The sequence below is a fragment of the Nicotiana tabacum genome, chromosome 19, assembly GCF_000715075.1.
Source record: "Nicotiana tabacum cultivar K326 chromosome 19, ASM71507v2, whole genome shotgun sequence".
Taxonomy (NCBI): domain Eukaryota; kingdom Viridiplantae; phylum Streptophyta; class Magnoliopsida; order Solanales; family Solanaceae; genus Nicotiana; species Nicotiana tabacum.
Genome location: NC_134098.1, coordinates 125637089 through 125649019, shown reverse-complemented (window position 1 = coordinate 125649019; position 11931 = coordinate 125637089). Strand labels below are relative to the sequence as shown.

The following is an 11931-nucleotide window of genomic DNA, read 5'->3' as shown; positions in this document are numbered from 1 at the left end:
GTTTTACTTGCTAGAACCCCGTTTCCCTAAAAAATACTTCTTGTACTTGCTTTTATTGATTTATGACTTGTGGGGATGGTTGGTTCGGGATTTAGAAGAGTTTGGGTTGAAATCGGAACACTTAGTTCCTTAAGGTTGGCTAGAAAGGCTAAGTTTGACTTTGGTCAACATTTTTAGTAAATAACCTTGAAATCGGGATTTGACGGTTCCAATAGGTTTGTATGATGATTTCGGACTTGGGCGTATGTTCGGATCGGGTTTTGGGTGACCCGGGAGTGTTTCAGCGCCTAATAGTGAAAGTGGGTTCTTGAAGGTTTTTGAAGTTCTTTAAATTTGGTTTGGAGTAGGTTTTGGTGATATCAAGATCCGAATGGAATTTCAAGACCGGGAATAGTTCCGTAATGTCATTTAAGACTTGCACGTAAAATTTGATGTCAATCCGAATAGTCTAAGTATGATTCGACGTGTTCAGAGTGATTTAGAAACTTGAAGATCAAAGTTTGATTCAATTTGGTTTTGGGGTATGATTCTTGGTTTTGTTGTTGTTTTATGCGTTTCGAGAGTTTGAGAAAGTCTGTATTATGTTTATAGACTTGTTGGAGTAGTTGGATAGGGTCCCGAGGGGTTCGGGTACGTTTCGGACCGCCCGGAGTTGAGTTGAAACACACCAGATTTCTGCTTCTAGTTTCCTTCTTCGCGAAAGCGGTCAGACCCTCGCGTTCGCGATGAAGGATTTGGGGTAATGTGGGCTGAGGAGCTTTTTCCCTTCGCGTTCGTGTGTGCTGGACCGCATTCGCGGAGGTCTGGGTCCTCTAGCCTTCGCATTAGCGTGACCTGGACCGCATTCGCGTAGAAAAGGCTGAGCTGGGTGGCCGTTGTTCGTTCTTCGCGTTCGCGAAGAAGCCCTCGCGTTTGCGTAGGGTAGGCCAAGAGAGCCTCCGTGTTCACGTTGCTCCTGTCGCGTTTGCGATGGGTAAATTTTCCTGGGCCTGGGCCATTTGCCTTCGCGATCACGAGGCCTATTCCGCGATCGCGAAGAAGGTAGACCTCAGCAGAAACTTTTTAAAAAACGGAACTTAGGCTATTTTAGCTCATTTCTTCCATTGTTGGGCGGTTCTTGGAGCTCTTAGAGAGGGGATTTCACTTAGCACTTTGACGTAAGTAATTTTTACACAATGTGAGTTAAATACATAGTTTATGGGTAGATTATAACATGTAAATTAGTGAAAATCACGGGTTTAGGTGAAAACCTAGGTTTTTGATAAAAATGAGATTTAACCACGGGATTTGTTATGGAATTTTGTAGAAATTATATATTTATGTTCTTACGGTTATGAGTAACAACTTTCTTTAAAAATTTTCGAAATCCGAGCATGTAGGCCCGGGGGGTGAATTTTAGGAATCTTGCAATTTAGGTTGGGTAATCACTTAAATGGTGGAATTATAAACTTTTGAGCATAGATTGATTAGTTTATGTAATGTTTGACTAGCTTCGATTTGTTTGGCGTCAAATTTGGAGGTTTGAGCGCGTTCTTGAATTGAGAAGTAGGCTTTGAGGCGAGGTAAGTCTCCTTTCTAACCTTGTAAGAGGGAATTAACCCCATAGGTAAATTAAATAAATATTTGTACCTAATTGTGGGGGCTACGTACGTACGAAGTGACGAGAGTCCGTACGTAGCTACTATTATGCTATTGTCCGGGTAGTTTAGGACCCGTATCATGCTATACTTGGAATGTTTGTGCCCTTACTTGCTAATATAATCGCTTAGTCATGACAGAAATTGATAAAAGAATTGTATAAGGTTAAATTCACTTACTTGAAGGTTTGTATGAGATACTTAACTGTAAATGAGAAACTTGTGTTTTCTTGAAAATAATTGTTATTTGTGGATCGGGCCGAGCGCCTCGGCAGTAAATAGATGCATCTATGGTTCACGCCGTTCGACCCTCCGGCAATGCACAATTTAAATATTTTGTTGGATCGGGCCGTACGACCTCGGCATAATTGCGCATGTTAATTATTTGGAACTCTCCGTGATTTATACTGCTTAAATGCCTTGAAATGTAAGTGGTTAAATTGATATGACCAAAATTGAAGTTTTAAATTTACGAAAGAAGTACTTATCTCTTCCTGTTATTGAGCTGTCAGAATTATTCATGATATTTATACTTAGCATAACACTTTAATTACATTATTATTGGCGCTAGTAAGTGTCCAGTCGACCCCTCGTCACTACTTCTTCGAGGTTAGGTGGGATACTTACTGGGTACATATTGTTTATATACTCATACTATGCTTCTGTACTTAATTGTACAGGATCTGAGGCTGGTGCATCTAGTTACCCGCCCGACACGCATACCTGATCTTGGACCGAGAAATCACAGTGAGCTGCCCCTGCTGAGCCATTCAGCAGCATGCCAGAGTTTCTCTTTTATTTTTATCTGTCTATTCTGTTTCAGACAGTAGGATGGTCATCTTTTGTATATTCTACTAGTTGCCCACACACTTGTGATACCAGATCTTGGCACGTATTAGTAGACTTTGATTTTTTTGGTTGTAATTCAATAGTTATAACTGCTTTTAGATATTTTCGTTTGTTTGCCTTAAAAATCCTTTATTTATCAAATGCTTTAAATGTAAGTAAAGCTAAATGTTGGAATTGTTTAATAAACAAAAATGGGAAATCACTAACTGATTCATTGTTGGCTTGTCCAGCAACGATGTTGGATGCCATCACGGCCTGACATGGAGTTGGATCGTGACATCACTGAAGACAAATTGTGGGAGAAAGATCAAAATTAGATGACGGAAGAATTAGAAATCCCAAGACTTCATCTAAATAAGATAATAGTCCTGGTGAAACTTCTCTGCCGAATAAAAAACCCAGAAAATACTCTTTTTTCAAACTTTAGCCTATTATTTTTGGGTTATAGATTTGTAAATTTATGAGTGAGCTATTATATTTCAACATATGCCTATGGATGGTACTTACGTGTAATTCTGTCACAATAACATTTTATGCACCCTTTATATCTTGGTTGTTTGCATATATGCTCGGATTTCGATACATTTTCTTTCTAATTCCTTTATTTGATTATAATAAATTATACAATATATTTATTGTACTAGAACTAATAATTAATTTACTACTTAGAATTTCACCAGGTACATGTATTATCATGTCTACATAGTTAAATCAAGTTTTCTACATGTTTGACCTTTAATTTTTCTTAATATTAATGTACTTCTAGTCAATTTTTATGTTTTTATCCATTTTAATTTTTATTATTTGCAAATATAAAAAAACGAAAGTTTGAGGGGCTTACAATATTACTTACTATAGTTAATTATTATATTTGTATCCTTGCAGAAAAAACACAATATGTGCCTAACTTTAATTTATAACTTAGCTATAGTAAAAAATAAATAAATTGGTACATACATGATAAACTTTTTCTATGCTTTGGAATTGAAGTCTAACCATATGATAGGGGAAACCTTTGAGATTTTTTTTAATTTTATGAGAGCTCTCACGTTTAAATTTAGGAAATAAAAAACTTCTTGTTTAAAGCGCTTCTTCCTTTAATATAGTTATTATCACGCGACACATATCCAAATGAATCGGGTTACTAGATCAAAATAGAAAAGTGCTTGCGAAGAATCTACAAATTTCTATTGGCACCCCCGAAAGTTTACAAGAATCCAATTTCGCCTCGCACATCTGACGAGACTTAGGGTCCATTTGGCCATAAAATAGACTTATTTTTCGATTTTTTTCACTTTTTCTGTTTGGCCATGAAATTTCGATTTTCATTGTAAGATAATTTTCGGAATTTTTCAAAAATTTTAAAAACTCTAAAAAATAATTTTTCAAAATTTTCACTTCAGATCACTCTCAAAAATTCAAAAACAGCCCAAAATTATATTTATATCCAAACACAACTCTAATTTTTAAATATCATTTTCACTTGATTTTTTCCCACTTTTTTCCGAAAATTTACAATTCTTATGTCCAAACACCCACTTAGGGTCTGTTTGGAAAGCCACCTGGTAATTGTAATTGGTGTAATTACTAGGGTAGTAACTACACAGCCTAGTAATTATACAGTATTATAATTACGATGACTTGTTTGTTTGTCATAATGTAATTACAAGTATACTGCTTGGTTGTACAAGTGTAATTACACAGTTAGATTAAATTTTAAATATAAAATTAATTATCAAAAATTAAAAGTTAAGATTTAACAAATATATGCCTTTATAAATAATATTAAATTTGACATTTGGGATAGATATTGTTTCTTGAAAATATATGAATTACTAATCATATATTTGTAACTAATATTGTAAAAATAATTGATACGTATTTTTCAAATAAATAATATTGTACTTTAATCAATTATTAAAACTAAAAGTACATATTTTGTAAGAACATCATGGACCGCATGTTTGATAAAATAATTAATATTTATAAATATAATGCTATAACATTACTCAAATATTTTACGAAAAAATAAGCTATCAACTTTAACTGAAAAATGAATGGCATGCAATCTGAATTAATAAGTGAATACTACTAAAGCAAATAAAATGAAAGCGGAAATATAATATAAAATCCAAAATCCAAAAAAAATTAACATAATACACTATGTAAAATTACAACATAACCTAAAATAAATTTCAACATAATTTAAGTAAATATAATTCAAAAGAAAAGAAAAACATAAGTTTATAACCCATTCAACAATGACATTCTACTTTAATCACATCACTCATTATATGCTAAGTTTATTAATGATTCATTATTTCAAAGTTTATGGATAACTTATTCTTTCTAAGATTAGGGGTATAATTTTTTTAGAAAAATTAGAATAATAACATAGCTAAATATAATAAAAAAAATTAAGAAAGAAACGAAGTATGAGAAATTATATAAAAACACATGAATTAAAGGTTGAAAAATGAGAAATAAGGAAATAAAAAATAATTATTGTAAAAACTAATATTTGAAAAAAAAAGAATTTAAAAACTTAAAAAATAGAAATAAAAAGTAAATTAAAAAGAAAAGAAAAGAAATTTAGAAAAATAATCTGGTAATTCTCAGCTCACCCTTGAGAATTGCAGAGTATAATTACACCCTTTCAATTACACCCAATTACATGCTGACCAGGTAATTACTTGGTGAGATAAATATATCATAATTATATAATTACACCCTATTTCATCCAAATCCAATTATAAGGTGGCTTTCCAAACATGGTCTTAGTTAATTTGAAAATTCAAATTGTCAAATTTAAGAGGGCCTCTCATTAAAATAGCTGATATTTCCGACAATCCTTGAGGCATCCGCTAAAAGAAGAACAGAACATCCTAAGCTTTCGTATTTTATTGTCATTTCTAATCTAAAGGGCAGAGTCTTTTCTAGATCTGCCCCCTTCTCTCGCTCTCTCCTGATTCGCTGTTCATCACTGTAAGATCTCTTCTCCAATTCATTGATTTTCATCTCTCACACACGCACACATCGTTCGTTTTCTAACAATTGATATGATAAGTTTGTTTATTTATGTATCTTTTTTGTTGATTGAGAAGTTTATGGAATTGAAGATCTGGATTTATGCTTTTTGGATCTGGGTTTTTAATAAAGTTTTCGTCTTTATTTGATATTCATGTGTATTCTTCGTATTTCTATTGATTTGATCTGGTTATGCTTTCTGGATTGGTGTCAGTTTTTTGGATTTGGATTTTTGTTCTTTTTTATAAATGGATCTGGATTTTGGTTAGTTATGTCAATGTTCAAGGATCAGATTTACATGCACGTGTCCTTGATTCAATTGATTATTAAACTTATTGATATGGATCTCTAGATAAATGAAGGAACATTGAAATTTAAGATGATAAAAAAAAAAAAAAAGAGGAACCAAAAGTTGCTTGCTTGATCACCATATTATAATTGGGATTTCTGTTGGCTTGAAATCTCAGCTCTGGTTCTCATTTTCCAATGCTTGTGCATTTATGAAACCTGTTGATACAATAAAATTCATTGGTGTAAGCTTGATGGTGAATGTAAATTGTGCGGTGATCTGAGTTTTATTTTTGGTCCAACAGTCATTGAGAAAAGATGGGTTTATCCTTCGGGAAGCTTTTCAGTCGGCTGTTTGCCAAGAAGGAGATGCGTATTCTGATGGTCGGTCTTGATGCAGCTGGTAAAACCACCATATTGTACAAGCTCAAGCTGGGAGAGATTGTTACCACTATTCCTACCATTGGTAAGTTATGTTGTGTGTGCTATATGAATGATCTGTAATTGCTGTATTGCTTGTCGGACTGATCTTGTGCTTTGATATCTATTATATTAACATCGTCATTCTGTTTTTGTTTTGAGTAATTGCTGCTGCTATTCTAGTTTTTTGCCAAAAATATTCCTAAACTATACCCACAATTTTAATATATATCCTTAAAATATCCATGTGAACGCATTCTTAAAATTTCACAGGGTGAGTAGGTTTCATCCCTCCATTACACACTGTAAAAAAAATAGTGGAATAATCACGGAATTGACGTGTGACATCCCAAGTCCCAACTAGCATCCCTAAAACATTCATTGCCCAATCATCTTACCTCAGAGTATCATTGCAATATAACCTTCACTGAAGGGTAAATGCTTCCAAACATAATAGGATACAACACGGTAGCAGAGCTTGTTGAATACGCTTGTGTCTACAGGACAACTTCAAATTAGACAAGTCAACAATCACAACTATCATCTGTGAGTAAATTTGTTAATTTAAGAAGAAACTAGCAACTGTATCTCTAAAAACATATATAGATAATAATTAAGCAATAATGATGGCACATAATACTAGCAAAAACTCCTTTTGACCGCAGCTTGACATAACTCATCAGAATCCAGAAGTAAATAAAAAATCAGTTGTTTTAAACTTTTGGGACTAACCCTTTACAACAAGTCAGAAGAAGAACATAGCTTCACACAAGCAACATAGCACACGCCAACTGAAAGTACAGCAGCATTCGTCGATTGCTGATATTTGAGATCATGTCAAACTTCCATCTTCAGCAAGTAGTTAGAGCTAAGCAACCCCTTGATATTTATTTTGATGAATCAGTGGACGAAAAGTGCTTCAGCAGGGATCAGGTACGGAATGTTTTCTGAATGGTGTTGTTGGGATGTCATGTGCATGTGACAGCGGGTTCTGTTAGTCTTTTAACAGTAACGAGACATGATACCTGCTCACTTTGAGAAACTTTAATGATGTCTTTTGTTCACAGGGATAGTTTAAGGATGTTGTTAGGTTGTGGATATAGTTCAAGAATATTTTTGGCCAAAAACTCTTCCCATTCAGTAACCCAAAGTCTCTCTATAACTTGACTAAGTGATTCATTCTGAAGGGATTCTATAGTTGTTGAAGAACTTTAAAACTATCTGCTTTTATATGTTTTGAGGAAGGGTAGGTGGTTCGTGTGTACACATGCCCGCACACTCAGAGGGGGAGGGGATAGAGCCTCAATGTTTTACCTGAGTGATTAGCTTTCTTTTAATTGCCTCAAAGGCGTATGTTCTTTTTCAGCTATTCTTGATATTCTGAATCCAATAAATCTTGTAAATAACTCCCGATCAAAAAAAGATATTGTCAATAACTTTCTAGCATTGCAATTATGTCCTCTGTCTGTAGTAGTATGATTGTCTTGCACATGTTTGCCATAGTTGAGTTGATTCTAGATATTGCTCTTAACACTTTCTGCAATTACTCCTTCGTTATCAGGTTTCAATGTGGAGACTGTTGAATACAAGAACATAAGCTTCACTGTCTGGGATGTTGGTGGTCAGGACAAGGTACTTAATGCCATATGATACCAAAGTGCTATGCTATCTGCAATATTTAACATTAGTTTGTTAAACAAGTGAAGATACATTGCAAGTTCTACTTTGATTTTGGCTGACTTTCATACTGACCTTATTTTAAGTTGCAAGATAAAGGAGCATTTCTGGTATTGGAATTATGTTTCCTTTCCCATACTAGTGTTTCAGGTTCACCAGGCTTGTTTTTTTCGCTATACTTGCTCGATATTCCACTCACCAAAAAAATTGAACATAAAACCAAGTAATCATCTTTTTTTTTCTCTATTATCAAATGCTTGCCTTTTCTGCTGCTACCAAGTACTGGCTTACCTAGAATCTGCAGCTATAAGGACTTCTATTTGATGTATGGTCAAGAGTCATTTTATTTTATCTACTCTTAAGACATGTGATGGAGATCTTTTGATACTGTGACATGACTTTTTGCGGAATTTGACATACTTCGTGTTGCCTATTGTTCCCTTTCAAATTTCTTGTATTTCCAGATCCGACCATTGTGGAGGCATTACTTCCAAAACACACAAGGACTTATCTTTGTGGTCGATAGTAATGATCGTGATCGTGTTGTTGAAGCTAGAGATGAGCTGCACCGGATGTTGAATGAGGTATGGAAAGCATGTCTCTCTCTTTTTCAGTTTAAGACTATATCGAGTGTTGAGGCCCGTGTCTGGTGTATACAGAAGATACATCCAGAAATGTGTCTATGGAGCACTTGAAAGTCTGAAATGATCTGTATTTACCTACTTCCTGTTTTAGTTAACATTCTTGGTGTTGGTTCCTTTCACTTGTGTCCTATTCTGAATGACTTTTGCCAATGTATGCATAGGACGAACTGAGGGATGCTGTGCTGCTTGTGTTTGCTAACAAGCAAGATCTTCCTAATGCTATGAATGCTGCTGAAATTACTGACAAGCTTGGTCTTCATTCTCTCCGTCAACGTCATTGGTATGTGCTATGTGGTGCTTCTTTAATTGCAAGATGTTTTAAGTTTATGTGTATAATGAACATGGCTGGAGATTACCATGGTTCTCATGTGCTACCACATGCTGAATCTATGACCTTGCGTTACACAGGTACATTCAGAGCACTTGCGCTACCTCTGGAGAAGGGTTGTATGAGGGGCTTGACTGGCTCTCAAACAACATTGCAAACAAGGTATGGAAGCACTCATTATCACATTTGGTTTTATTTGTCACTTTTATTAGTTCTAAAGTTCTAACATTCTTGTTATTGTAGGGTTGAACGCGAGATCCATGATTTTTGCAGCTATGTTTTTGTCAATATAGACTTCAACAATGTCTAGAGCACTTATGTACTTACTGATCTTTCTTTCGCGAGATAGATCTGCGTATCCTATTGTTATCAGTACATTTGCCCTTTTCTTTTAAAGAATGGTACTCTGCAGTAACTTTAGGTTAAATTCATGTAATATTTTGCACTTTGGCTGACATATGCCCAGCGACTTTGCCTTCAATATTTTATTTTAATTGAGATTAAGGTTCTCTCCCGGTAATTAGTTAACCCTCAGGGGTTGGCCTGGTGGCAATTGACTTGAGCCTTGGGGTTTGCTCCCTTTCAAGGTCTCAAGTTCGAAACCCACTGGGTGCAAACAATTTCTGAGGGCCATCGGACTGGGTAAAACCTGAATTAACCGTGGTGCACTTGCGGGAAACTCCTTGCCGAGGGCCTGTGCACCCCCGGGATTAGTCGGGGCTCAAAGAGACTCGGACACCCGGTGCAAAATCAAAAAGGAATCTCGTGGTTTTCAATATAAGTAGGCTTCTCTGTGCTGCTGGTGAGCTTGTCTTTACTATTTCTTGTGCTACTTGTCTACTAGATAAAATTGAATTCGAACTCTTGTGATTGTCAGTAGTAGGAGGGTATATCGTCTTTGTGAGGTGGTTTTATTATCTTAAAGCAATCTGCAGAATTGTTCGTACATCCATGAGGGAGGTGGCTTTATCTTAACAAATAATCCCTAACGCATATGACTGCATTTTCACACAATCTCTAGCCAAGCAAAAATATTAGACTTAATATAAGTGTGCCAATAGCGAGTAGCCTTTATATCCGAATTAGTTAGTGTCGTCTATGCCATACTTTACTTCCTTTGTGTTCTGTTCTACCCTTAATCTGAATTAGTTCGTATTTTGTTTTCGTTGTGTTCTAAACTTCAGTTCCTCGCTAAGTATACTTGTGCATTTGAAGGGGTCCAATAGACTTCAAATCATTGCATCCATGATGCATGCAACCTCTCAGTTTTTCCTGTACATGTTTTTATTTCCGGTAAAGGGGTAAAAATGCCCTGAACTATCGGAAAAAGTCTAATTATATCTTTCATCTACCTATTTTGCTAAAAATACCCCTCTGCTTACCTTTCTGACTCATTTATGCCCTTCAAACTAACAAAATTTTGTTTAAAATTATTTATTATATGGTAAATTCCTGTTGGACGAAATTGAAACTCACCCCACCCAGACCTTTTCCCTCTAATCTAATTACCGCCCCGACCCAACATACTCGCCCCATGAGCCAAAACCCTTCACGTTTTTGTTCTCTGGATTTTTTTTTCCAGCATACTTATTTATAAGATAAATGCAACAGATATGAATACTTGGAGGAAAATTATTTTCGCAGAAGTAAAATAGACACTCAAGTAAGTCGATCAACAAAAAGCATGAAAACTTGCTGAGTTTTCTTCATTTCTCGTGATTTTCTCATCTTAGATTAGTAGTGGCAAAATGGATAAAAGAACAATCATTCATCCATATTATCCACTAAAAAATAGATTGCATAATGAACTTTTTAAAAACGGGTCAAATGTGCATAAGAATTACAGTATTGCATGGATCAAAATCTGCATTTAGGATATTCAGGTCAAAATAACACTGCGAGAAGGATCCGCAAATCACTATTTAAAGACAGTCATGAAGCCACATTAGCCGAGGTCGAGGAGTCTAAGAAAGCCGTAGTCAAAATACCGCTGAGGATCATGGTCGAAGAGTCGAGGAGGATCGTGGTCGAATACTGACGATAGACCTGTAACGGCTAGTTTTCAAAATGAAATCAGAAAGAGAATATTCTAGTGAATATTCCTTACATTTGTACTATTAGGGTTTTTCGGGAAAGGATCCCATATAAATAGAAGAAAGAGAGAGAGAGAGAGAGAGAGAGAGAGAGAGAGAGAGAGAGAGAGAGAGAGAGAGAGAGAGAGAGAGAAAGGGACGTGAAATTCATTTCTTGTAAGAACAACACTTTGAAAAAGATTTATTCTTCACTCAATACAAGACTTTACTTTTCATTAAGATTCTTGCCTGATTCGAGGAATCCTAGACTGTTTGAGGATCTGTCATCCAATCATTGTCAGGTGGAAGTTTCCTTTGTTCCACTTTTTGTTGCTTAAATTATTCTCCTTAATTACGTGACTGCCACCAAATTGACACTTACTGAATATTTTGCATATTGTTATTGTTCTTGATAGTTGTAAGGCATCTATTGCAAGGAATCATTATAGTCTTCATAAATGCTTTTCAACTACCTCTTTGATATCAAAATTTGAAGAAATTATTATTAACTAAGATTAATCTATGTTTAATTAGAATTAATTATTTGAACTAAGATTTACGTTTCTAGGTCAAACAATTTGGCGCCGTCTATGGGGATTTCCTAGTTAAATTTTTAGTTTCTTCTAGATCTACAAATAGCAAGGATCACTAACGTAAAAAAAAGAAGCAAGAACAAGATCTCATTTTTTGTGTACACAATGAAAAAATTCGGTGAAACCCTCACAGAAGGAGCGTTAACATGGTATTCACAACTACATGCACGTTCCATTGAAACTTTCGAAGAGATGGCCGACAATTTAGTAACGGCCCATGCTGGGGCTAAGAAGGCCGAGGCGAGAGTGAATGACATATCTGCTATTAAACAGTCTCCGGAAGAGGGATTGAGAGACTTCCTCGCCCGATTTAACTGAGTAATGATGACCCTGCCGAACGTATCAGAAGGGATGGCGGTCGCAACCTTTCAGAACGGGCTGAGCAGGGATGGTTCG

At 35.4% G+C, this 11931-nt stretch overlaps 1 protein-coding gene across 1 annotated transcript; it reads left to right on the top strand.

Annotated features, from left to right (window-relative positions):
* Positions 1-5267: 5267 nt before the first annotated feature.
* Positions 5268-9368, top strand: LOC107785063 (ADP-ribosylation factor 1-like). The gene is made up of 7 exons (XM_016606289.2): positions 5268-5471; positions 6107-6267; positions 7783-7853; positions 8363-8482; positions 8704-8822; positions 8951-9032; positions 9114-9368. Exons 2-7 carry the CDS (start codon positions 6120-6122, stop codon positions 9117-9119), a joined length of 546 nt encoding a protein of 181 aa, XP_016461775.1. The 5' UTR covers positions 5268-5471; positions 6107-6119; the 3' UTR covers positions 9120-9368.
* Positions 9369-11931: the final 2563 nt, after the last annotated feature.